The sequence below is a fragment of the Lonchura striata genome, chromosome 1A, assembly GCF_050655825.1.
Source record: "Lonchura striata isolate lonStrDom1 chromosome 1A, ASM5065582v1, whole genome shotgun sequence".
Taxonomy (NCBI): Eukaryota; Metazoa; Chordata; class Aves; order Passeriformes; family Estrildidae; genus Lonchura; species Lonchura striata.
This window is the reverse complement of record NC_140741.1, coordinates 15,605,957-15,628,992: the sequence shown is the minus strand read 5'-3', so window position 1 is coordinate 15,628,992 and position 23,036 is coordinate 15,605,957. Positions and strand designations below refer to the sequence as shown.

General features: G+C 38.2%; 1 protein-coding gene across 18 annotated transcripts in view; it reads right to left on the bottom strand.

Annotated features, from left to right (window-relative positions):
- Nucleotides 1-23,036, bottom strand: part of ERC1 (ELKS/RAB6-interacting/CAST family member 1) — a 275,891-nt gene that overhangs the window by 79,946 nt on the left and 172,909 nt on the right. For all 18 annotated transcript variants that reach the window (XR_014951966.1, XR_014951968.1, XR_014951967.1 and 15 more), the window contains one exon: nucleotides 16,150-16,310. Coding sequence is in view for 12 of the 18 variants with exons in the window: in XM_077783291.2 (XP_077639417.1) it covers nucleotides 16,150-16,310 (161 nt within the window). In the remaining 6 variants the exon portion in view is untranslated. The remainder of the gene's footprint in view (nucleotides 1-16,149; nucleotides 16,311-23,036) is intronic.

Here is a 23,036-nt window from a genome sequence, read left to right as displayed (position 1 = left end):
TATTTTTTCCTTTTTGGATTGGTTTGTACCTACAAAATATATCCCTGCAATTGACATGGGCAAGCCCATGAATGCACACATTGTTACAATCATGTAGACACACTTATGCAGAGACAGCTTGGGCCTATGGGCTTGGGAAAAGAAGCTGTATCAATTTTAGTCATATTTATAATGACAAAATTGCATTCAGTCTAAGGGTCACACCAACCATTGCGCTGACTTAGCCCTTCCTGGTAGGATCAGAAGGGGGGGTAGGGGAAGAAACACCTTTTACCAAAATAGTTAAAATGCTATAAAAAAGTCAGCCTAGGCAGCATGGCCCTTATAAGGAAGTGTTTTTAAACATTTATTTCTTGAAACACAAGGTTTCAATCAACAGCCACCAGAGACTCTGGGGTCACGATCTTCCCCCTCATTGCTCTGCACAAAGGTCAGAGAGGTTTTCCTTCTATGAATGAAGTTGCCTTCCAAAGCTTCAACTCTGGAATAAACTTCAAAACTTCAGCTACAGAATAAACGCTGATATAAAAAATAATAAAAGCTTCTAACCCAGCTTGAAAAACTCAGCATTGTTGTCTACAAAAAAGACAAACTCTTGCTAAGATACTTCATGCTTGCACTCTCTGCAGACTCTTCAAATTGAAGGCCTGTAAAATCTTGAACCTTTATTAAGCCTGTCAGTAACAAGTAAGTTGAGAACACCTAATGTCAATATAAGACTAGTGAGTGCCTACACTGTATTCCTCAGTTACCCAACCAACTTGAAGTGCTTCTTACACCTCGACATGGCAGTATACCCACACTGTGTTAGCACAGACACATAATGAACACTCATGCTTGGCATTGGCTGGACTCATGTCCAAAGTAAAATCCTGTGAGGTTACAGGCAATCTGCAATATGTTCTAATGAAAGACAGAGGTTTAAAGGAAAAGTAAGAAAAACAAATGCTTTGCAGCATTTAAAGCAATGAAGGAAAAACACAAAGCAATGCCTTTAGGATGTACCTCAAATCCTGATTGGAATATTTCAAGGATCAATTGTTACGGTCAAAAATGTTAATAAGTGCCACCAAAGGTCAGAACTAAAACGGAAGCGTTGTGCTCTACACAACCTCAGATGGTATTTTAAAAGAAGTTATTGTGCATTTGATAAACACTCTTGTGATGCCACTACCACTGTTGGGTTGGGCTGCCTGGTGCCTGAGCCCCACCGAGCTGCCCTGCTGCAAACGTCACCGTACGGATTTCTTTGGCATCTACCGGTGATAAGTTACGATACTAAAGCTTGTCCAGGAATGTATACTTGTTAATTTTTCTTTAGATGGATTCTATTAAAACGTGAAAACCTTGGCAAGGACTGGGGTGAGACTTGCCCACTGTCTGGGTCCCTTTCCCACCCAGCCAACAGGGCAGACTTTTTAGTTCATTATCACCTCATCAGTGCTCCTGTCAGCTGCCAGCAGTGAGAACTGGACTAAGCCACTCACTAATTCCTGGCCCTCCTGCCTCCACTGAAGCAGCAGTAAATCCAGAACAGATGGATGTGCTTTAACCCTCTCAATCCAGACACTTATTTTAATCAGTCTAATCAACCCACCCAACCCAGAAGGAGGAATGAGTGACAGATGCAGGATGGTGGGACGGAAGTGTTGCAGCTCAGACCCTTAATAGAAAACGCCACCCTGCATCTTGGAAACTCTGCTGATAAGGGAGGCCGCTGGCCAAAGGCAGGAGGCCTCCAGGTCAGGAGCAGGACGAGCCCTCTATGAAGAAGAAAAGCTAAAAAGGAATGGATTATAAAGCAGGACAAAAGTTTATTACACATAGAGATCTCAGCCCTTTACCCAATCTATGAATGAAGACCAGAAGGCAAGGGGTGGCTTTTAGTTTTGCAACTGAAACTGCAGTTCAGGACACTCTAGCAGCTTGCTGTCAGTCATCTTCCTCCCACAACACAAAGACATAAGTTTCAAGCCTTGCCTTGTGTTGTCTGAGACTTATGGATTGCCATTTCAGTGCACTAAGCCAGCAGAAAACTAACATCAGAAAAATGTGGACATTTTATTGCTATGTTAGTGTCCTACATTAGTGCAGTGGAGTTTTGTGAGTTGCAGACACAGTGCAAAGGAGGAGCTGGGAGAGGGGAGCAGGAGCAAATGGGTCTGTAGCTCAGCCTGCCCTGCAGTCAGACCACGGATTTTCATGCTCCCAAAAATGTATTTTCAGTCTTGGCCTGCAGAGCATGGCTTTATTCACACAGCAGGGCAGAAACAGAAATTACATGTGAAGTTTAAAACGCTTCTTATAAGGGATTTCACTGTATTGTAACATCTGTTTATTTTCATACTCATATATTTCAATAAGACATAAACAACTCCGGCTAAGTATAATATTCAAAAAGAATGATTTTTTTTTTTTTTTAAGATTCTGTGTATGATTTTGTATTCCCTGTCCTGCTACAGAAGACACAAATGAAAAAAAACAGCATTACAGTGCTCCGGCATCTCAGTTTTATACACTTAGAGGCTTCAAGAAAATCCTCACCAAGTTATGAAAAAAGGTAAGAAAAAGTAGTTGTATTCATTACAACTACTAACACATACTCATTTTAGAGCTTGAAAACCTAAAAAGGGTCTTGGCTAAGGTAAAACTGCACATCTAGAAGAAGTTATGAATGCCATTTAGAACAACCACCTTCAGTCTTGCCATTCTGTAGCACCTTATGTATAAAAAAGGAAAGACACATAGGAACAAATTTAAAGCGTAGTAACAAAATGATAGGATATTTGCAAACCCAAAGATCAGGCCTGAAAAAAAAGTCCCAAAGCTCTGAATATAGATCAGCACATGGCATGAATTATTAGGAGCTTAAATGCAGCTTAATTGTCCTTCTCCCAATCAGGCTATTTTAACCTCAGAAGTCGTGTGATTGCAGCTTCTCTCTGTTTTACCTTCCCTAAATGTATATGAAATACAAGAAGAGAAATTAAAGAGTCAATTAGCTTCTTGCCCTGTATCCTGTAAACAATGACTCCTGTTTACCCCAGGGCCTAACTGAAACCAGTTTCCTGAAACCAGGAGAGGTTGACAGGCACAATATGAAAAATAAAGCTTTTTTAAAAAAATAGATTTATCACTTTTACAAATATGCTTGATTAAACCATCCTGCTCTTGCATCTTTCACAAGAAAAGTGTGCCCTTCTTTAGGGCACTTTTTTTTTCAATTATAAGCCATACACACAGATTCTAAGCTAAATCTCTGCAAGATTTTGCATTTACTTTTATAACTGACAACTTTAAAAGTTATGAATGAGGAGTATGTAACATCCCAATTATTAATTAACACAATGCATTTAGTGCACATCTCCATTCACAGACTTGGTTTTCCATGTGTCATTTTGTTAAAATTTACGATTTTGCTCTTCAGCTAACACAGAGCAACATTTACAGGATTAGATAGTGGTATAGAATAGAAGAACAGCTAGCCATGTGTACGAGAATGTCTGTTCTGGCAACTGGCCAATGAAACCAGAAGTCCCAAAAAAGTTGAAGGACCACTGAAAAGCTTAGTAACTATAGAAAACATATTCAAAGCCAGCTTTCCCTTAAGGATGAATACTGTAACAATCAAAAAGACCAAAACATAACTAAGTTTGGTGTAACTGCGAAACAGACTGGGAAAATATTTGTGCATGTGGTTGTCACAATTCTGTGAATTTTCAGTGAAAAGACAGTTGAGGACAGAAAAATTATGTAGCAAAACCAGAAAAAAAAGTTAGAATGGCATTGAGAATCTGTTGTTTTCTGTTAAATAATAATTTGCTAAAATTAAAGAAGTAAAAAATATTGATGTAGGTTTGGTTGGTTTTTTTTAAGTACATAGTTCAGCCATTCAATGAGCTATCAAATAAACTGTAACATCCTCAAAGGAGACAGTGAAAGAGTCACCTACTAGCAGTGTTTTAGGAATAAAATATTCTTCCATAATATGAAGAAGAAGCATCACATTAAAAGACCCTTTCAGCCTCAGTGATGGTAACTATACCCTATAGTGTGGAAATGGCTTGACTGCAAGTGTTTTGGGACCAATCATTCCAAAGTTCATAGGGATGTCCATTATCCAAAGTCATGAAAACAGTGACTTCTAAATCCCAGTGAGCCTGGGAAGCCCTGAATTCCTGTGTTCCTGAATGAGGAGCAGAGGGCCTTGGCTGAGAATGTGACCTTTTAGTGGGGCTCAAGGAGATGACAGAAGCTCTCTGGAAGCTGTGAGGTCTTACAGCACAGAGTGTGCTTACAGTGTCAAATTCTGGGATGTGAGAAGTCATCTTGAAGTGATGGTCAATGTTCTGTTAGTGCTGAGAAACTGCCAGAGCAGACTGCAGCCTTGTCTCTCTGAGAGATGCTGATGGGAACTGTGATGATTCAGTTTTTCTCGGTGCCTGCCTTGGGACTGCACAGCTCAATTGATGGTATCTAGTTCCACATGAGCTCCCCAGGGTACAGAAACGAGGAGGCTAACAAAAGATAAGGAAGATCCATGCCTTTCTGAAGAGGCACCTTCTGGAAGTCCAGTGGGGTAACCTAGAGCAGCAGAAATGGCAGTAGGCTCCTAAGTTTAGACAGCACAGTGCTGTTCTCCTCAGAACCAACAAATAAGGGATTCAACAGGTGCCTCAAAGCTGGCAATAAGCTCCTTTCTGATCCAATCTACATCTTGTGTTTAGAATGGCGCAAGTCTTAAAACCATTTTTTGGAGTCCAGTGTAAATCAGAGACCATCACTGGTAGGCAGAGAACAAGGTTCTGAAGACCAAAGAAAAGGAAGTGGAGACTTGAGAACCAGAGATGATAGGAAAGAATCTTGCTGTCTATCTTCTGGTCTCTGTCCTATTCAAAACAATTTTCTATCATGAACAGGAAAATTAATTTTAATACTGTCCTTTAAACAACAGTTGAGTAACAATCCTCTGTTAATTCACAACAGCATTTGAAATTTTATTTTAGGAGTGCAAGATACAGTTAAATTACTTGAGTGCAACTAGATAATAAATTGTCTCAGCAACTTAGACAATTTATTTATGCCATTTGAATTTTTCTATGTTGAGTTTCCCTTATTCCTAAACAAGATGAACAGTTCCCCCCCACCCCCCAAAGACTGATTTCAGGACTTAACATGGAATTTGCAACTGCTTTAACATGTTCAGATGGAAAGTGCAACATCTTGTCAAGTATCATAATGAAAACTGAGGGTCACAGCATAAACTGAAATTATAGAAGGTTGCACAATTAAAAAAAAAAAAAAGTATATTCCTAGAATGTGGAGACAAGTTATTGTACCCCATTCTGACCAGCAAACTCCTTTTGTTCATTAAAGGTGTGGGCGTGAATTTCCAAGTCACAGCAGACCATCACCAACCTCAGCTGGTGCTGAGAAATTAGGTAATTAAATACTTCCTCTAGGCTATCCTAACTCTTACCTCAAATCAAAATACATAGTTAAGACATAAACTAGAAAAATGGGCAGTGCATGAATTCCAAAGAGGAATGAGAGTTCTTTTTTTTTGTGCATTCCTCCAGTTAATATTTTTTAAAAGTTTTGTCTCAGACTTGTAGGATTTCCTTAGGACTAGAGCACCTGAAGGGCAGATTTTGTCCTTTACTAGGTATGTTCCACACCAGCCATATCAGTATACAGATTGGGAATGAGAAAGTTGAACTGAAAATCTGTGACTGTTGGTCATAAGGAGTTACATTTTCCATCTTTACCAAGCAGGCATTTCATTATGATGGTCTGCTGAATGAAGTACAATTGCTTCCAAAGTGGCTTGGCATTGGGGATAGGGGGTAAAGCAGTTCTGAAGAGCTGAGGGTTTTAGTCCATGCATCAGACTACAACTTGACAGCTCTTAAAAAGTATTCCTACCTTGAAAATAAATTATATTTTCATTAAATCACTAATCTGCTAAGAAACTTACAGAGCTTACCAGAGTCTACAGAAAATAATATATACTTATTTATAAAATAAAAATGACCCATACACTAGGCAAGTCAAACAAAACACAGGTGATGCACGCACACTGCAGCCATGGGAGTACCTGCACCACAAAAATGTGTAACCACAGCTGGACTAAGGCAGGTGCACTCTAAAAAATATTAGACATAATTTACTACACTACTTACATATTAGTACCACATTAATACTTTCAGAGTTAGTAAAAAGAAAATGAAAGTAGAATCGAGATCTATTAAAAGACACTGCATCTCCCATATATGGAAATAAAGTTTTTATGTTATTTGTAGCACTGACTGAAAACAATATAGCTGCCCAAAGCAATTTGTGTCCCTCTAAAATTATTCTCATTAAAAGCCTACAAGTTCTCTTTCAGGAACAGGCAACTAAAGACAAAGTTCTTATAATTAGTTGTACTTAAGTCACATTGAGATTGTATTTGCTCATCAAACAGAACTGGAAATTCAGTATTTGTATAAATACAATCCAATCATTTTCTGATTAAATCCCTGCATCATTCCAAAGGGCTGTGCCTGACCCCAGAGCATTGCTTTAGTCCACAGGCTTCTTCTGCCTGGTCCAAGTGCCACACTGACACTCTCTGCAGTTCAGCACCAAACACCTTTTCCATTCTCCAACAGTTTACTTGCATTTCTGCGTAAGTGCTGCTTTTTTCTGGCTCCAAAGACCTCAACTGCAGGGTTTCATTTTTCTGTTTGACACCTTGCTGTTGATTTTCCCTTACTGCACAAAAGAACTTGCCCCAGTGCCTCTTTCACAACTGCTTCTTTGTAGCAAATGAAAGCCTTAATAATTGTATTTTGTTTGTAAAGTTGATTCGTTTTGACTTTGTTTAATTTGTGGCCTTTGCTGAGATCTCTGGGGCTGAGAATTAGAGAGCACACTGTACCACTATACCTTGAACATAGGGAGTTTGCCAATTTATTTCTTGCCTCATTTGTCACAAAACCTATGAAACTGCAGTCCAAAGCCAGCTTCTTATTTTTAAAGGCAAGGCAAAAATGTAATTGTTTTTCTTCTACATTAACATCTCCTTGCTAAATTAATCTAGTTTTTCAAACTCAAAACTAGAGCCCTCACTAACAATGAAACTTTAGTAATCAAGATAAATCCAAAGATCAGTTCAGCAAAACAGAACAGATTTTCTCCAATTACAGCACTGAAGTGGCAAGAAAGGTATACTCAACTTTAGGTACAGACAAAAAAATGAGAATGTACAAAGGATCTGTAGAACATGCTAGAAGAGAGAAATACATGAAAAACTATATATCTTACATGTACAACATTGCCCATAAAACATTTGTATCTCAAACTGTTAAGACATCAAAAAAAAAAATCTACAAACTCAGTATCTTCAGAATTTAATTCCTAACATCACTTAAGTTCTGTGGCCATGGGTGAACAAGTCACTTCATGTTTTGCTTTTCAGTTTACTCCTTTGAGGGACAACAATGGCATTTCTCCATTTTTATTTTAAAAAATTACTTTGAAATGTAAAATACTGAAAATAGCTAAACTGGAAAATACTATTATTTATAGTTGCATAATTAATATTTTTGATGATAGTGTGGCTGGATGAGATAAAGGCTTCTTCCAAATGTAAGATGATATTCCTGGCATTCTTTATAACCTAGTGAGTCCTAACACTTTTAGGTTTCCTGCCTAATGAGGGCTTGAAAGACAGCAGAAGTTTTTCAGCTACCTCGAAGCAACAAATTGAGTTATTTCTATTCCTTCTAATAAATAAAGAAGTTTCCTTTGCATGGAGAATACGCAACATGAATTACCTACAAAAGCTAAGTTTCTCTTTAGAAATTGAACCTGCAAGCCAAAGAAGAGATATCTCTAAGGACATCACTTAACGAAAATTTCAATTTCAACAGTAAACTACTGTTTATTCTTTTACAGCTACCTGCTTATTCACATCATAGTGGTTTAATAAGGAATACAGTCCCTACTTCTTGATGAGACACTTCTGCAAGACAATGATACAAATCCTTCTGAGATCAAAACTGCTATATTACCAAAACTATGACTTGGAAGATTGAGACACCTGGTTGATTCGTCATGATTTAGTCTCAACAAGTTAATTTCTCTGCTACTCAACAGTTTAGTATTTTTTGAACATTTACATATATCTTTAACCATTTACTTCAATAATTTTCTGATGAAATCCCCCGCTGCTTAAAGCAACTTGCAGTTGTCATCTTTTCACAACAGTCTCGGTGGACTAAAATCTTTATTCATTAAATTAAACTAAATTATCAAACTAGCTGATTGTATAGCAAATACAAATTATATAACTTAGTTTAACCTCATATGCAAAGGTAGCATTCCTAGATTATTTGCTAGTGGAAATACATTAAAGTGATCCTGTAGTTTTCAAGTCAATATGAATTTTAAAGCTGTAGAATGCCAGCAGACTGTAAAAGAGCAATAGGTCTAGAGATATCTGTAGCCCTATTTATTTAGTGCTTGAGGCAGGCCTGAAAAAGGGGTTTAGGCAATACCAAATATAACATTGTGTCAAATTATTTTTCAGAATTCCCTATGTTCCTATATGCACTAGCTCCTAGTACAGGAAGAGTTCCCTTCATCCTGTAATCTACAGAAAATTATTATAAAACTACTGAACTGGGGAGAACTGACTTAATAGCAATGACAGCATCATACCTCAAAGAAAGACACTTTCTGTCTATTTCTTAGGATTTCTAATTGAACACTTCTGGTCAATTTTCATGTTTTTGACAGCAGTTACACGGAACCACTTTCACTGCAAACAAGGTATCACCAGACAAATCCTATCACCATGGAGCTTTCTCAGAAATTCCACAGACCTGCAGAATGATGCTTTGATTATGATGAAATCAAAAGTATTGTGTATTGTTTGGGAAGGGAAAACAACAAAAAGACATCATGGATATTCCCATACAGTATAAAGACATAGAATGTATGTACTGCCAACAACTTAACCCAGTTCTCCAATTTTTCTTACTCAATTCCCACTTGTTGTCCTCTAGGATTGTAGGGAAGCAATTACTTGCTTCAGAGGTTATTTCTGTAATTAAAGCAAATTGACCTCACTTTTTTTTAAAAAAAGGAATTTCTATTCCACTCCAGAAAACAGACTGGAGTTAGACTTTGCCTTACCTACACCCTGCAAAGCTCCACTATTATTTTAAACCCAATAAAAGAGTGACTTGCACATGCACAGTGACCATGTAAGCACATCCACCCTTTGAGAGTTCCCTCCTTGTATTTTGAACTATGTTGATGATGTCCGGATGGGATTTACAATTGCTCAAAGCTACTATTGTTCACACTACATTAAATCTACAATATATGCAATGAGATACCATAATATTTTCACTTGGAACTTCTATTAACCCGCAACTTGACTGTATTTAATGAAATATGTAGTGCTCACAGAGTTGATTTATATGCATTACTATTTACAATTCACATTTATAAAAGAGGAAAAAGCACCCTAAGGAACTCATGGTTCTTTTGACTTGAACAGAAAGTAAAAAGTGCCTGATTTAGTTTAGCTCAGTAACACCCCTGGAAGCCCCAGAATCTTATACTGGATTAAGGATGGCGACAGGAATCACTGATGCAGCTGAAACAGCCAGCATAGGAAATCTACTTTTGCTATCAACCCTGAGCAAAAAACACTCCTACATATTTTAAAACAAAAATCACAGCCATATTTATGCTTCTTCTCTAGAGAAATATACACAATGTCTTTTCATACAGAAAACCTGGAAATGTACTTTTGTTAAGTGTTGTTCTAGAACTAAGTGACGTGAAGGATTCATACTTCCAAGGGAAAATTACAAATTCCCTTGAGCAGATAAATCTCTACTTGTGACAGAACTTCTGAGTGTATTTAATTATACAAAATAAAGGCATACAGAATTAGCTAGCAGAAGGCAGTATGTTGATGCCCTTAGAGCTATCTTACAATCTGTTCTATATATTAGTCAACATAAAACCATCACTCTCCCTATTCCTCTACCAATTTAACATTCAGTTATCTAGAAAAAGAAACATTATTATTTTTCTCTTAGATAACATGATCTGGATACAGGTTTGATAAAAACAGACTTTTACCATAGCAATGTCCTCTGGGCAGTAAAGAACATGAAATTTTCTTGTGCTGCACCTGTTTCCCAAGATGGTTTGCAATCATGACTAACAAAACTGAGAAAAGACAAGGGTTATTTATCGTCTTCAGTCAGGATTTTGTAAGCCTAAAAAAAGAATACATTTTAGTACTCTGTGTATATATATGCCCAGATCTCTATTGATGAGATCTTTCAGAGTAGCTTCTGTAGAAAAGTTGCAATATCTTAATAAAAAATAAAAGCATGACAAAACCTCTACATTTTTAACACTGAGCCTGTATGCAGAATTTTTCACATTCTCATTTGAAAGAGGTTTAATTTTCTTTCACCATCTTGAAAACTATGACACTGAAGGGATCACTTACACTAAACCCAGTCCCTGAAGAATTGTATCCAGAAAAATAATCTCCCATGGAAAGGCATGGGAACAAGAGCATAGTGTAGCTAAATTCTCCAGAAGTTAATGACTGGACCTCTTTTCCCAACTCCTCCCTACAACATCAATAGTCTTAGAAATTACTGAGTGGAGCAAAATGCTTTAACACCACCTGGTGTAGTTTTCAGCAGTTGGTTTTGCTTCCGGGCTTGTCATGGCTCATTAAGATAATACAATACTTTCTGTCTGCAGGATTGTTCTCAGAGACCATAGAACTCAAGATAAAATGAGATAGAGAAGGTTTTATCACAAGACAGAACACAACTGTGACATATCATGCCGAAGTTTTAGTATCCGAAAAGCTACAGAAAGAAAATATTTTCAAGGCAGGTGAAGAGTAACAACAAACCAGTTAGAAAAGGTAAATATAACTTCCCAATACTTAAAGAAACAGAGTAGACCACAACAATGTAATTCTGTGTGTACTCATATGGAGCTTTTTGTCTATATAGGCTTTGTTAAAGGTCCATGTCTTTGCTTTGCATTTTTATCACATGGTGACACTTCAAGAGTCAAGATTCACTTACATGAAACATTTGACTGACCAAAAATGGGTTAAACTCTTCTGCTTGCTTCCATGTTTCAGGCCAGCTAGCATGAGCTGCACTGCAAACAGTGTGGCAGGCTGTCTCCAGCACTGCCAGAACACTGTGGAGTGCACTGGCAGTGCTCAGAAGGCTCATGGACAACACAGGAGAGGAAGGATAACAGGGCTTATCCCTTAATTGCCAAGAGAAAAAAAATGTGTGAAGGAGATTATGCTTTCTCTCAAGTTTTCACCTGAATTAAAGAAATAGTAGCAAAAGACACTAAATTTGAAGGTAACCAAGGTCTTTCAATAAACTCAAGCCTCAAAAGACACACAAAATATCTGCATATTTCAGCTTTCCTATTGGATTCTGTACCATTCACTTGGAGATCAACAGCAGATCCAAAGTCAGTCTATTTCAAATTATTTAAACATGGGGTCTGTATTGTTTAGTTATTAGAAATTGATTATTTTTCATATTTCAGACTCTTTCAACTAAAGTATTAACAATTTAATGGGGTGACAATATAGAATTCAAATAAACATACATGATTAAATATTTTTTGCTTGGAAAGAACAAAACAAAATTTAAAAGGACAAAACAATGGTAACAGGACAGTAGCATGTTACTTTTCACTGTGTGCCCTGAAAAGGACTAAAAAGAAAATTCCAAAGCTTCCAGAAGCAAAAAGGGACTGACATAGGTGCACACGTTCAGCTTTGCCCCCGACAGTGAATCCTACAGACACAGAGTGCCCCCTGTGGGACTTCAGTTTATTTAAGTGCACATGAGGTAACTACAGGAGAAGTTCAGGTACCACTGCTGCCATCACAAGATAGTCTGACACAGCAAGTGACTCCCAGAGCCTGCAAGCCCAGCTCTGTGTGATGAAGAGCCTGTGCTGGGCCTAGAAATCCACACCTTGCTGATGTGATGGCAATGTGCTGCTGCTTTGTGGCACTGGCAACAAACCCAAAGAGATTTCAAACTATGGAGAGAGCTGTTCATCTGTTCTGGAGGACTGTTGTTATTCCATATGCATAAACCATAACTTCTTTAAAGACCAGGAAATTCCTCAATTTCCAAGAAGACGGGTGTGGATGAGCCAACGAGTTGTTGGTGGATGGACATTGATACTTTCTTTTTTTTTTTAGCTCTGTTCACCATGAGTGTACACAACCTGAAGTATTTTTTGTTTGGTTAAACTGCTTGCAGGGCTTGAAATTACCTCACACGTCATTTTTGATCAATTGATTTTACTTTTCTGGATAATAAACTGTATCAATTAAACAGTTTCTTCTGGATCACTTTCAACTTCAGCTTCATACTCATATCTGCAGACAATGCTCCTTTATTGCTGGGAAGATGAACTTTTCACAAGACAAACAACCTCAGCTTCCACTGACTTGATTTTTAGTTGTGAATGTTCATGTGCATGCCTTTGTATTTTTTCTTATCTGAGAGCCAGAAAATGAAGATGTGGACTTCTTCATTTACCAAGTATTTTTAAATCGTACCATGCAGGAAAACTGTAGCAGAAATATGGGTGAACAGCCTTCCTGCATAGCCCTGCCTAGTTGGCATCTCATTTTTATGAGCGGCCCTCCTTGGCTCTCAGCATCCTTCCAGCTCTGAGATGAAGAAAGGAAGGCATAGAACAAAAAGTCTCATTGAGCTACACAGGCCTGGATAATTTCTGATCACCACCTCCACTCTGTATCAAAGAAACGCTATCTCTGGGATGAATTAATGACATTAAAAACTACTGTGATAAATACTCAGAAGACTACTCATGTATAGTCAGACAAGAAAACAAAATATGTTTTCTGACAGCTTGACTTTGAAACAGAAATTATTTTTTGTGCTAACAATTAATCTGCAGTATCTTTGATTATTTTTCAAGAAACAAGTGGATAGTAAATTATTCTCAGAGAAGTAATAATCCTTCTGTTGTGAGCCAGCAGGATGAAAGATTCAACTCTGAAGTGCCAACTATGTTATGTAAGTCTGCATACCTTGGATTATAGGGCTAGCAGCAATTGCAATTAGCAGGAGAAGGCATAATTCAGGAAAGGGCCATTGCATCGTTTTCCAGGTCTGAAAGAACACCTTGAGAAATGTCCCAGCTGGGACTTTTCAGCCTTGAAGCACATGACTAGGAAGACCTTTCTGGTCCTTCTGACCATAACAAAAGGCCTGTCTAGTAAAAAAAACCATGCAGACACAGTGTCTGCTCCCCTTCCCTGTAAGTGCACTGTCCGCTGCTAGAGATTTGGCAATTGCAGGAGCTCGGCCTCAGATTAGACTGTTTGTGCTTGGTTATTTTCACACACTGCCAAAATTTGCTGACAACACCAGGGGAAAAAAAAAGAAAGTAAAACTGGTGATTTTCAACAGTTTATAACTCAGCTCAGCCTAAGCAGGTTTTTATGGGACAAAGAACAGAGATTTCTCTGTAGACAGCACTTTATTCCTGCCTAATTTAAAAGATTTGCTGTGAATGATGGAAACATTAGAACTTCTTAAAGAAAACATAACAAAACAAAAACCCCAGCAGTTCACTAGGATTTCTCTACAGTAGATCAGGTTTGGTGATATAAATAGAGACCATTATCTGCCTTTCTCATAATTATTTGCAATAAAGTTTTTTTAAAGAAAATTAAAATATTAGACTTAAAGGAAGAGAGCTTCAAAATACATAGTATTTCTTCAAGGAGTGAAATTTCTTGCTTGGAATACTTCACACAAGCTATTCTAGTGCCACACTATTCCCTAAGGAGTGTGAAATCAGGGTTACAGAGTCAGTAGTAAACACAAGTGCTACTCTAAAAAACAGTATTTTAAACATCTATTTTCACTAGCATTATACCTAACAAGTTCCTATTAAAACCCAGAGGTAACTTTCTGGAGTCCCCTTTTTGCTTTAACACTTTCTTTCACTCCAGATCTGGAATCTCCTAAAGCAGCATTTCCTAAGCTATTTTTCTTGTCTGCTCCCCAGTCCCATTAGCTGACTGCAGGGCCTAGGTTGTTAAATCTACACCTCTAACAAATCTCAAATTTAATCAGTGCTGGTTTTGAGCACCTCAAACTTTTCCCACCGAAGCATGCCCTAGAACATAGGAAACAGTATTGCTTCCCCAACCCTTTGAACACTATCTGTACAATAGTTATTTTTCCTCCATAAGAACTCCAAAAGCAGATCATTGCTTCACAAAACTGACCACTCATTCAATTACTGTTATTTTTCAGTTGAAATAGTAGTAAATACTTTAACAACATGAGAAACGTTTTGCAAAACTAGGAAACAAATAAGTGCTTTTTATAAAAGACATAGGCTGGGAAAGCAGGGCAACAAAGAATATACTGGAGTTTCTGTATATAAAATAAGATATTTAATTGACTGGGAGTCCTCAGTAGAGACTTGTTTGCAACAGAGCCTCATGGTGAGGGCGAGTTTTTGAAGTTTGGATGCCTTTGGCAGCTTTATAGAACTTTAAGACAGACCAGCTATGACTAAAACATGCTCAGCTAATTAACTATATAAACGTAATGCTTTTTCCATCTTTCTTTCCATGTGCTGACAGCATTACCATTCTCTCCAGTGTTCTTCTTCCTTCTGAGGTACAATGGATTTACCAGTTCATACAGTACCTGATACCACATTTCAGTACAAAAACTTTCCAACAATAACTTACACAGGTAAGAGAGGTCATCATTTAGAAGTGAGTAGTTATATTAATGGATCTACACAGTTCCAATACATTTCAGGATATACAGTACACTGTGTGTAGACTTTAATGAGAAGGTTTGGCAGAGCAGTTTGGCTGAAGAAAGTACTCTCAAGTGATTGGAAATGGGATACATCTCCAGTTGCTTTGGATTCCCACATCACCTAAAGAGCTATTCTTCCCATCCCCCTATACAGCAACTCTCAAGGCAGTCAAATTTATAGCTCAATAAATTTTTTTATTAAAAATAAGAAGTGTGGCTTTTAAGTACTGCACTCTTCCAACATGCTTATGCCAGGTCTAGATCAAACCGTTGTAGCCGAATATGAAGCTGGGGAGGCTTGGCCGATTTTATACAGCAGTTCTAAGTTAAAGTTTCAAGATCTAAGCCACCTCTTTCCATTTTGTAACAGCTGTTTTTCTATCCTTTCATAAAAAAAAAAAAAAAAAAAGGAAAGAAAAGAAACCAGTGTAGAACAGTTAAATAAATAAATAATGGCTCACAAAACCACAGTGGAGGAACCACTCCTAGTCCTGCCAATAAAAATGTTCCTTCTCTTCAGGCCTGGCTAAACAACTGAAAGTGCTTCTAATGAACTGCTGGCAGCACTATCCATCACTGCACTAAATGGATTCATGTCTCCCTAAACCAAGGATAACCATTTATCTGCAATGCACGGTCAGAAATTAGGAAGCATTTAAGCCTGGGAAGTCTAATCCCTCTCTTCTCCCCACCTCCTCAAAGCTTGGTTTTATCCTGGCTTCCCTGTGTAAGGATGATTAGAAAAGTCTGACTGAGATCGAACTTCAGGCTGCTCCAGCGCTAATGAATCATTTGAATGAGTTTGAAAAATACTTGAGCGGACCAGAAATCTGCAGTCTGATTTTAACATTACAAACACCTGACATTATGTTTATCTTCTCCCTTTTTTTTTTTGTCATTTGCTACACTGCCTTGCACCTTACCTTGAAGTATTTATAGGCTGCTCAAAGCAAGATGTTTCATTCATTAGACACAGAACAATTGAGTCCCAATAGTTGCTTAGGATCTTTGAAGATGCTACCGTGCAAATAATAGAAGTCTACTGTAAACAATCAAAAGGAAGAGTTCTGGAGGAAGGGTGAAAGTGATGTCAGTAATCCCTGGTCAGAAGTCACTTCTGAAGGCTTGACTGATTACAGATATCTGCTATCTGCAGAGACATATCCATGTCTTTAGAACAACAAGGATCAGAAAGGAGTGCAGAGACATCAATAAAACAAGCCTACAAATAATAAAGGATGACACTTACTTCATTTCCAGGACCTCCTCTAAATGCTTCCTTCTTTCAGCTCGTAGGTTGGTCAAATGAGTTTCCTTCTCAGCCAAAGACTGTTGTGTAGAGGATAATTTTGCTTTCATTGACTCCAGTTCCTGTTTGACCTTCTCCATAGCCATCATCAGCTCTTCTACCTAAAACATTTTTGGAGAAGACAGGAGGAGAGAAAAATTATAAATGTGACCAGCTGGAACTTCCCAAATGTCACAACTGGAGTACAAATGTTACCAGGGAATGGATGCTACTCTCTCTTCTGCAGGCTGGAGGCACCATCCAGTGCTGTGGACAGAATGTGTACACTTGACCAAAGCAGCATTACAGCTTGGGAGTTAATTTAGTTTGGTCACATAATCATTACAATACAAACCTTCAACTCTTCTGTGTTTCTGTTTCAGAGAATGTACCACAGGGATAAGAGGATGGCCTGCATATGTTAACACTGGCCTACAAAAATGCAAGGTATTAAAGGAAACACATAAAGGAAACAACATTTTGCTGATAATACAGCAAAAGGATAAAACACTTTCACTGTAAATGATGCCTAAAGAGAAACTACATGTGCACTTTAGGAGCAGAGGTAACATTTCTGAAGCAGGGAGAGGAATGGGTTCCCATGAAGATGTGAGGCTACTTCCCTCAAAATACCATTTGAACAATGCTTTTAGGCACATGTTGGGATTTAGCAATGTAAGACATTCAAAGAGTTGCTGATGGCAGAGAAGTACAGCAGAACAATGCTCTTATCTTCAGAAAACTGTAAAGATTCAGAAACAAAATGATTATAAATTCTGCTATATATTTTACACATATGAAGAGGAATTTTATTTTGCACTCGGAAGAGGTTCTGCCTCAGGTAAAATTTATCACTACTAAACACTCAAAATCACAATACAGGCTTAAATCTAGCTACATATAGCATTCAAAAACCTCTGGATCTGCTTTGATAATTTTATAATAAAGATCAATCGTGCACACTACTTTAACTTCTTCCATGTAGGTTTTCTCTTTCCACCATAAACAAAGTGTTCGTAAATGATTTTATAATGTGCTTTCAACGGGAGAAACTCAGATGCTACTGCTGCACAAAATCAAGTATTTGTATAAATTTAGTATGCAAACACAGCACTACATTGCCTCTATATCCCTCCATAACAGTCTACTTGTGATCCATCCTGGAAATGAATTATTCAATTCACAACAAGCTCAATTTCTACTTACATGTTTTTACAAGGAGAGTTGAATATGTCATTTGCTATATAGGCACTGTAGGGAAGTATGCAACATGCTTTAATAAATCCTGTACTCCAAAAGGTAGAACTAATGACTCAGGACAAACATGGATAATAAGACTGGTTTTCATCCTCAATTGGTAACAGAGCAAGAAACATTACAACTGAGAATTAGGAGATTTATAAAAATCTAGCACAGACATTGTGCAGTGCTTATTGCAGAAGCCTTTTCTATTTCCATTTAAATGCAGCTGCCAAAAGGTGGTATATTCTTATGCTTAGCAAACTAAAGAAAAAAATTAAAACATGCAATTATCATAAACTATTCAAAATGTACAGCCAAGAATTCATCTAGTAATCAACACACCAAGGGAGAACCTCAGTGATAAGTAGTTCAAACTGGCAAGCATATAATAACCAAACTTTCCCTGTTTTCTTAGTATTTAGTGCACAAAACAAGATCAGAAAATCTGTCAATTTTTAAAACTAAGAAAAATATGCCATAAAGTGAAATAGAGAAAATATATCAGAAAAGAATGCAAAGAACTGCAGAAATAATACTACTAGGATGGAAACTGATTCTTAGAAAAATGGTGGAGTAACGAAGGTGCCATTATGCATCAGCTGCTAGGATATCAGTCCCCCTGCTTCTTGTGGGTGGATCAAAAATACCCACATACACATTTTCCTTTAAACTGAAAAGAGGCACACCAACTATAAACCCCTGGGCTTGAACAGAAAACCACCTGGAATCAGCAAGCCCCCAGCCAACTGCAACAGTCAAAAGGGCCTGTGTCAATTTGTCAGCTGCCAAGATAAAACAACCTCTGAAGCAAGATCTTCTCCCATAATCAGGTTTGAAATATTTCTGACAGGCTTCCTCCCACTGCCAGCCATCAAGGTCTGTGATGCTGACACTGAAGGGCTGGTTTGCCTGATGTACATCTGTAGTGTGACAACTTGGAGCTGTTTGGAAGACATGAGGAAACTGGAGCCTGATACCTGGGCCAAGGCTCCTAGGGAGAGGTGGCAAGGGCTAACTCTGCAAGAGTGTCTCCTAGTAGTGTTTACTGCAGGTACTTCATCTTTTTCTCATCACTCTGTTTGATAACTCTTTTAATTCTAAAGTTATAGTTTGTATTTTTTGCAGGCCAACAGAAGATTGATCTAGTCATGTATTAGGAATGGCTGGAATGTGAGTAGCTTTTAAACTGTGCCAGCAACTCAGTTTACAGAACCATCATTGCCTTCCAGGCTCTCCAGCAAGGGCCATTTGTCACGTAATTTACTAAAGACAAAGTTCACCAAAATAGTGATGATTGTATTCACAGTAAAGACTTGATTGTTCAGATTCATCAGGTTGTAGATAGTCCATGGGTCTATTTCAATTAAATTTCTACAAAACAAAACATTTTCTTTGGCAGCTTCTGAATTTTACTGCAGACCTATCTCAGTAAGCAGTCCTGTGAGAAATGATAGAGGAATATTCACAAGGAGCAAACTACTTGCAATACACATTTACTTTAACCTATACAAAAACTTTCATATCTACCCTTGAATTTTGTCCCCTGAGAGCAGCTAATTACATAGTATTTGCCAAAACCAGAGCTCTTGGCACACTGAGACATTTTCAGAGATATGGTGTTGACATTTTCAATAAAGCTGAGGGTAAGCTTATGCCCTGTGAGTTGTAGCTAGGAAGCCTCTGCTCATTCCAGAAGATGCAAAGAGTGAACTCTTCCTACTCTTTTCTCAAATGACAGTAGATAAAGCAAGGTGTATCTTTGACTAAGACAGAAAAGTCTTCATGTATTCTGAGCAGGGAACTTAAATGGACACTTATTTGTTCATTGTTCTTAGGCCTTAAGTGACCTGCCCAGGTGACAGTTTATTTTTAAGGAAGAACATCAAGCTGAAATAAGTTTCCATTAGAGGAGAGATTTCCTGAGAGATTGAACAAACTATGTAGAACAAGGCAAAGAATGTCAATTTGATCAGGGTAAGATTCACAGCAGCAGCAAAGGGAAATGTCAAGATAGGAGAAATACTTTGCATAATATTGCATCTCCTTCCTTAGGAAACATGAAAGCAAGGTGGAGAAAGGAGAGAAAAGGGCAATGCAACAGGAGAAGTTTATTTATACCAGCGACAGCCTGTAAAGAAATGATTTAATAACAAAAAAACCTGAAGCTCTTCTCAGGAGTCTATCTACCATCTTAACCTCCCTGCTCCTACAGACTGTTATTTATTTGACTGTAAGTGCAAACCAAAACACAGGCTTTTGCACAGACATAGAGATACCACATTATCTCCACATATGTAGTGGTTCCTGTAAACCTTTCTGGCCACTGGGTAATGTGAAGCCAGGGACTTACAAAGAGCTTGGTCAAGTTCCCCAAAAGCCAGTAAAAAGACAGCAAAATTGAGAAAGGGACTGTATACACAAAGTATTACTGAGGCTGGAAATCCTTCCAACCTCTGTACTACTCTTGGAATGATTTCTGATGATCAGGATAGGCAAGCTCCAATTCCCTCACCTGTTACATGAGAACTGATGCACTGCTAAGAATTCCTGAGACCCAACTGATATTTCAGGCCAGGAAGAATGCTCATATCAACTGATGTGGTTGTCATTGTTTGCCTCTTGAAATCAGAGCCCAAAGACTCCAACAACTGAAGTCAATCCAGACAGACAACTCACTAACAGGAACTCAGCATCCCCAAACACTTCAAATTGTTTACATTACAATGTAGTGGCAGCTGCCTTTCTTCTTCCCATTGTGAGCTCTCCTCAGTGATAAAGTACCACCTGAAGATAACTTTTCTACTGCACAGAAAATTGGGAAAGGATTCTCTAGCCTTCTCAGGAAGATACTTCTAGAGCTTGATTTTTTGCTTGCACCTTTTCAGAGAAGCAGAACAATTCTGGGTCATGATCCAAGCCATAAATGCATCATGAATGCTGGTAACACAATGGAATTCACTACAGTGGGACTGTGCAACTCTAAAGAGGCAATGGCAGAGTCTGGGGGGAAAAAAGAGCACAATGAAAAAACACTTGCAGGGGCAGAGGCTCTGTTCTGAAATGGTGATCCATACAACCCTAGGCTATGTGCATATGAAGAATGAGGAAAAGGCAAAAGAATGCCCTACACAGACATCACAAAGGAAAATGTTCTAGTCTCAAGTAATAGGATATGAATGCATCCAAATGCAAATGTATATGACTGGCATTAAAACTAGCAAATCACTGGTACACTATATAAAAATAAGGCTTTTTTTCACCTGTGGATTATCAATCTTTACAGAAAAGATGGTGTATCTTCTTATGTTTTTCATTTTTTCATAGAATGGTTTGGGTTTGGAAGAGACCTTTAAGCACCACATAGGCCACCCCTCCTGCCATGCCCTTAACCAGATTAGACCCCTCAAAGCCCCCATCCAACACAGCCCTGAACACTCCCAGAGATGGGACATGTGCAACTTCTCAGGGCAATCTGTTCCAGTGTCTCACCATGCTTATTATACACTTCTTCCCTATCTCCAGTCCAAACTTACTCTCTTTCAGTTTAAAAACAGTGACCCTTGTCCTGTAACTAGAGACCCTGGGGAAGAGTCTCTCTCTCTTTCAAGTCCCCTTTTTGTACTTCAAGGTTGCAATGAAGTCTTTCCAGAGCCTTTCCAAGACTGAACAATTCAAATTCCCAGGGTTTCCCCACAGGAGAGGTGCTCCAGCCCTCTGATCATCTTCGCTTTCTCAGGACCTGCTCCAGCAGGTTTAAGTTCTTCCTGTGCTGGGGGCCCCAGAGCTGGATGCTCCAGGTGGGCTTTCTCCAGAGCTAAAGAGTGGGGAGAACCTCCTCCCTCAACCTTATCAGTTTATAATTAAACGTCTCAAAGGCCATGACAAAGGTATCTGACTGTTACACTAAGATCCTTACTCCTAACCTGGAGATACAGTATTTTAGGTCAAAATTAGGAAACACAGTTCAATGTTCAATTATATACCTAGAATCAGAGTTGTTTTTATCCTTCTGATTGAAGGAAAGAAATTCTAGTTCTTTCAATACACATACAGACACAGCAGGCCATGGGATAGCTGTTTATATTCATTATTATGTCTCAAAAGTTCCAGGCAGAATACAAAATGATGGCATTTCAGAGCACACAGGTACAAATACCAACACAAACAAGTAATTTTCCATCATCTGTGTATCAATCAATCACTAGAGATCTTTTCAAAACCATCTCAGCAGGCTAACAAGTATATTTTAAATGATTTATTTTCTAAACATAGACCTGTTTTGCATAAACAAGAAATCAGCATTGCAAGACAAAATGTAATACGAATCTGTACTTTTGCCCAAAACTAATTTGGCAAGTAAAATAAAAAGTCTTGCAGTTAAAAGTCAGTAGAAAGAGTATCAGAAGGACTGAAAAAGTAATTAACACTTCTCAAAGTGTCACTCTCAGATGACAGTCTCCTATTTATCTACAGATCCTGAGTTCTTAAAGTATTTTTTATCTCACCATGTACATTACTGAAATGATAAAGAGACTGCAAATTTCTGCATTGTCTTTTACTCAGTTGAACTGATTAGACTGCAGAGAAGGAAAAGAAATAAACATGAAAAGAAAGACAAAGACAAGAGATCTGGCTCTGTGCAAACTTGTTTGGATCCCAGAAAAAATTCCTAGAACAGATGTTAAGACATGGAAAAAGCACAGGCCAGACTTGGGACTTAGGCATGTAATTTAACTGCCTCCAGTAACATATTACAGGGAGAAAGCACTGAGTCTGACATAACTTGGATTGCCAGCAGGACCAGATGGTTTGCTTAAATCACAAGCTAATAAACCTTTACACAAAATAAGAGGGAAATGAGTTATGGTTTCATCATAGCCTCATTTTCGTTAAAGCAGTAGGGTGGCTTTAAGGTACTCTTAAAAACTATATCCAAGACACTTCACTAAACTCTTGGCTATTCTGAATTAAGGGAACAAACTTCAAATTCCTATAGATTTTGGGAAAACTGTTAGGCACAGCTTCTTTAGAACTAAAAATATCAGAGAAAAAAGAGAGAAGTCAGTAAAAAATAACCAGAAAAATCTTCCCCACAGAACAGCAGAAAGCTCTGCCCCACTGACAGCAGAGGGGATTACAGCAGGATGGCTCTGTCCCACCACACAGGCTGGAGCTCTGGCTTCAATTCAAGCCACTCTTATTCAGCACCAGCACACAGGATGCAGTAATTAAGATGTTTCTATGTATCACTTCTAGCTGCACCTCAAAGGGGATCCAACTTGCAGCACCCTTTTGCCAAAGTCAGCCAAGTACAGCATTAGAGGACTGTGGCAGACTGCACATGGAGGAGTTCTGTTCGCAGCAAAGGGGGAGTTTGCATTGAAGCTGTGAAAATGGCTGGTGGATTATCAGTTCTCCAGAGAAAGGCAGGGTCTTTTGATCATCTGTAATATACAGCAGTAATTTCAGGGATGAACTTTGTCTTTCTTTACATTACTGTGTGGCTTTCTTAAGTCTTTGTGCCTTTGTTTTTTTGATAGTTTGGATTTTGTACATTCAGCATCCCTGATAAAATAGATTGTCTTGGTGGTTTAACAGTGCCACCA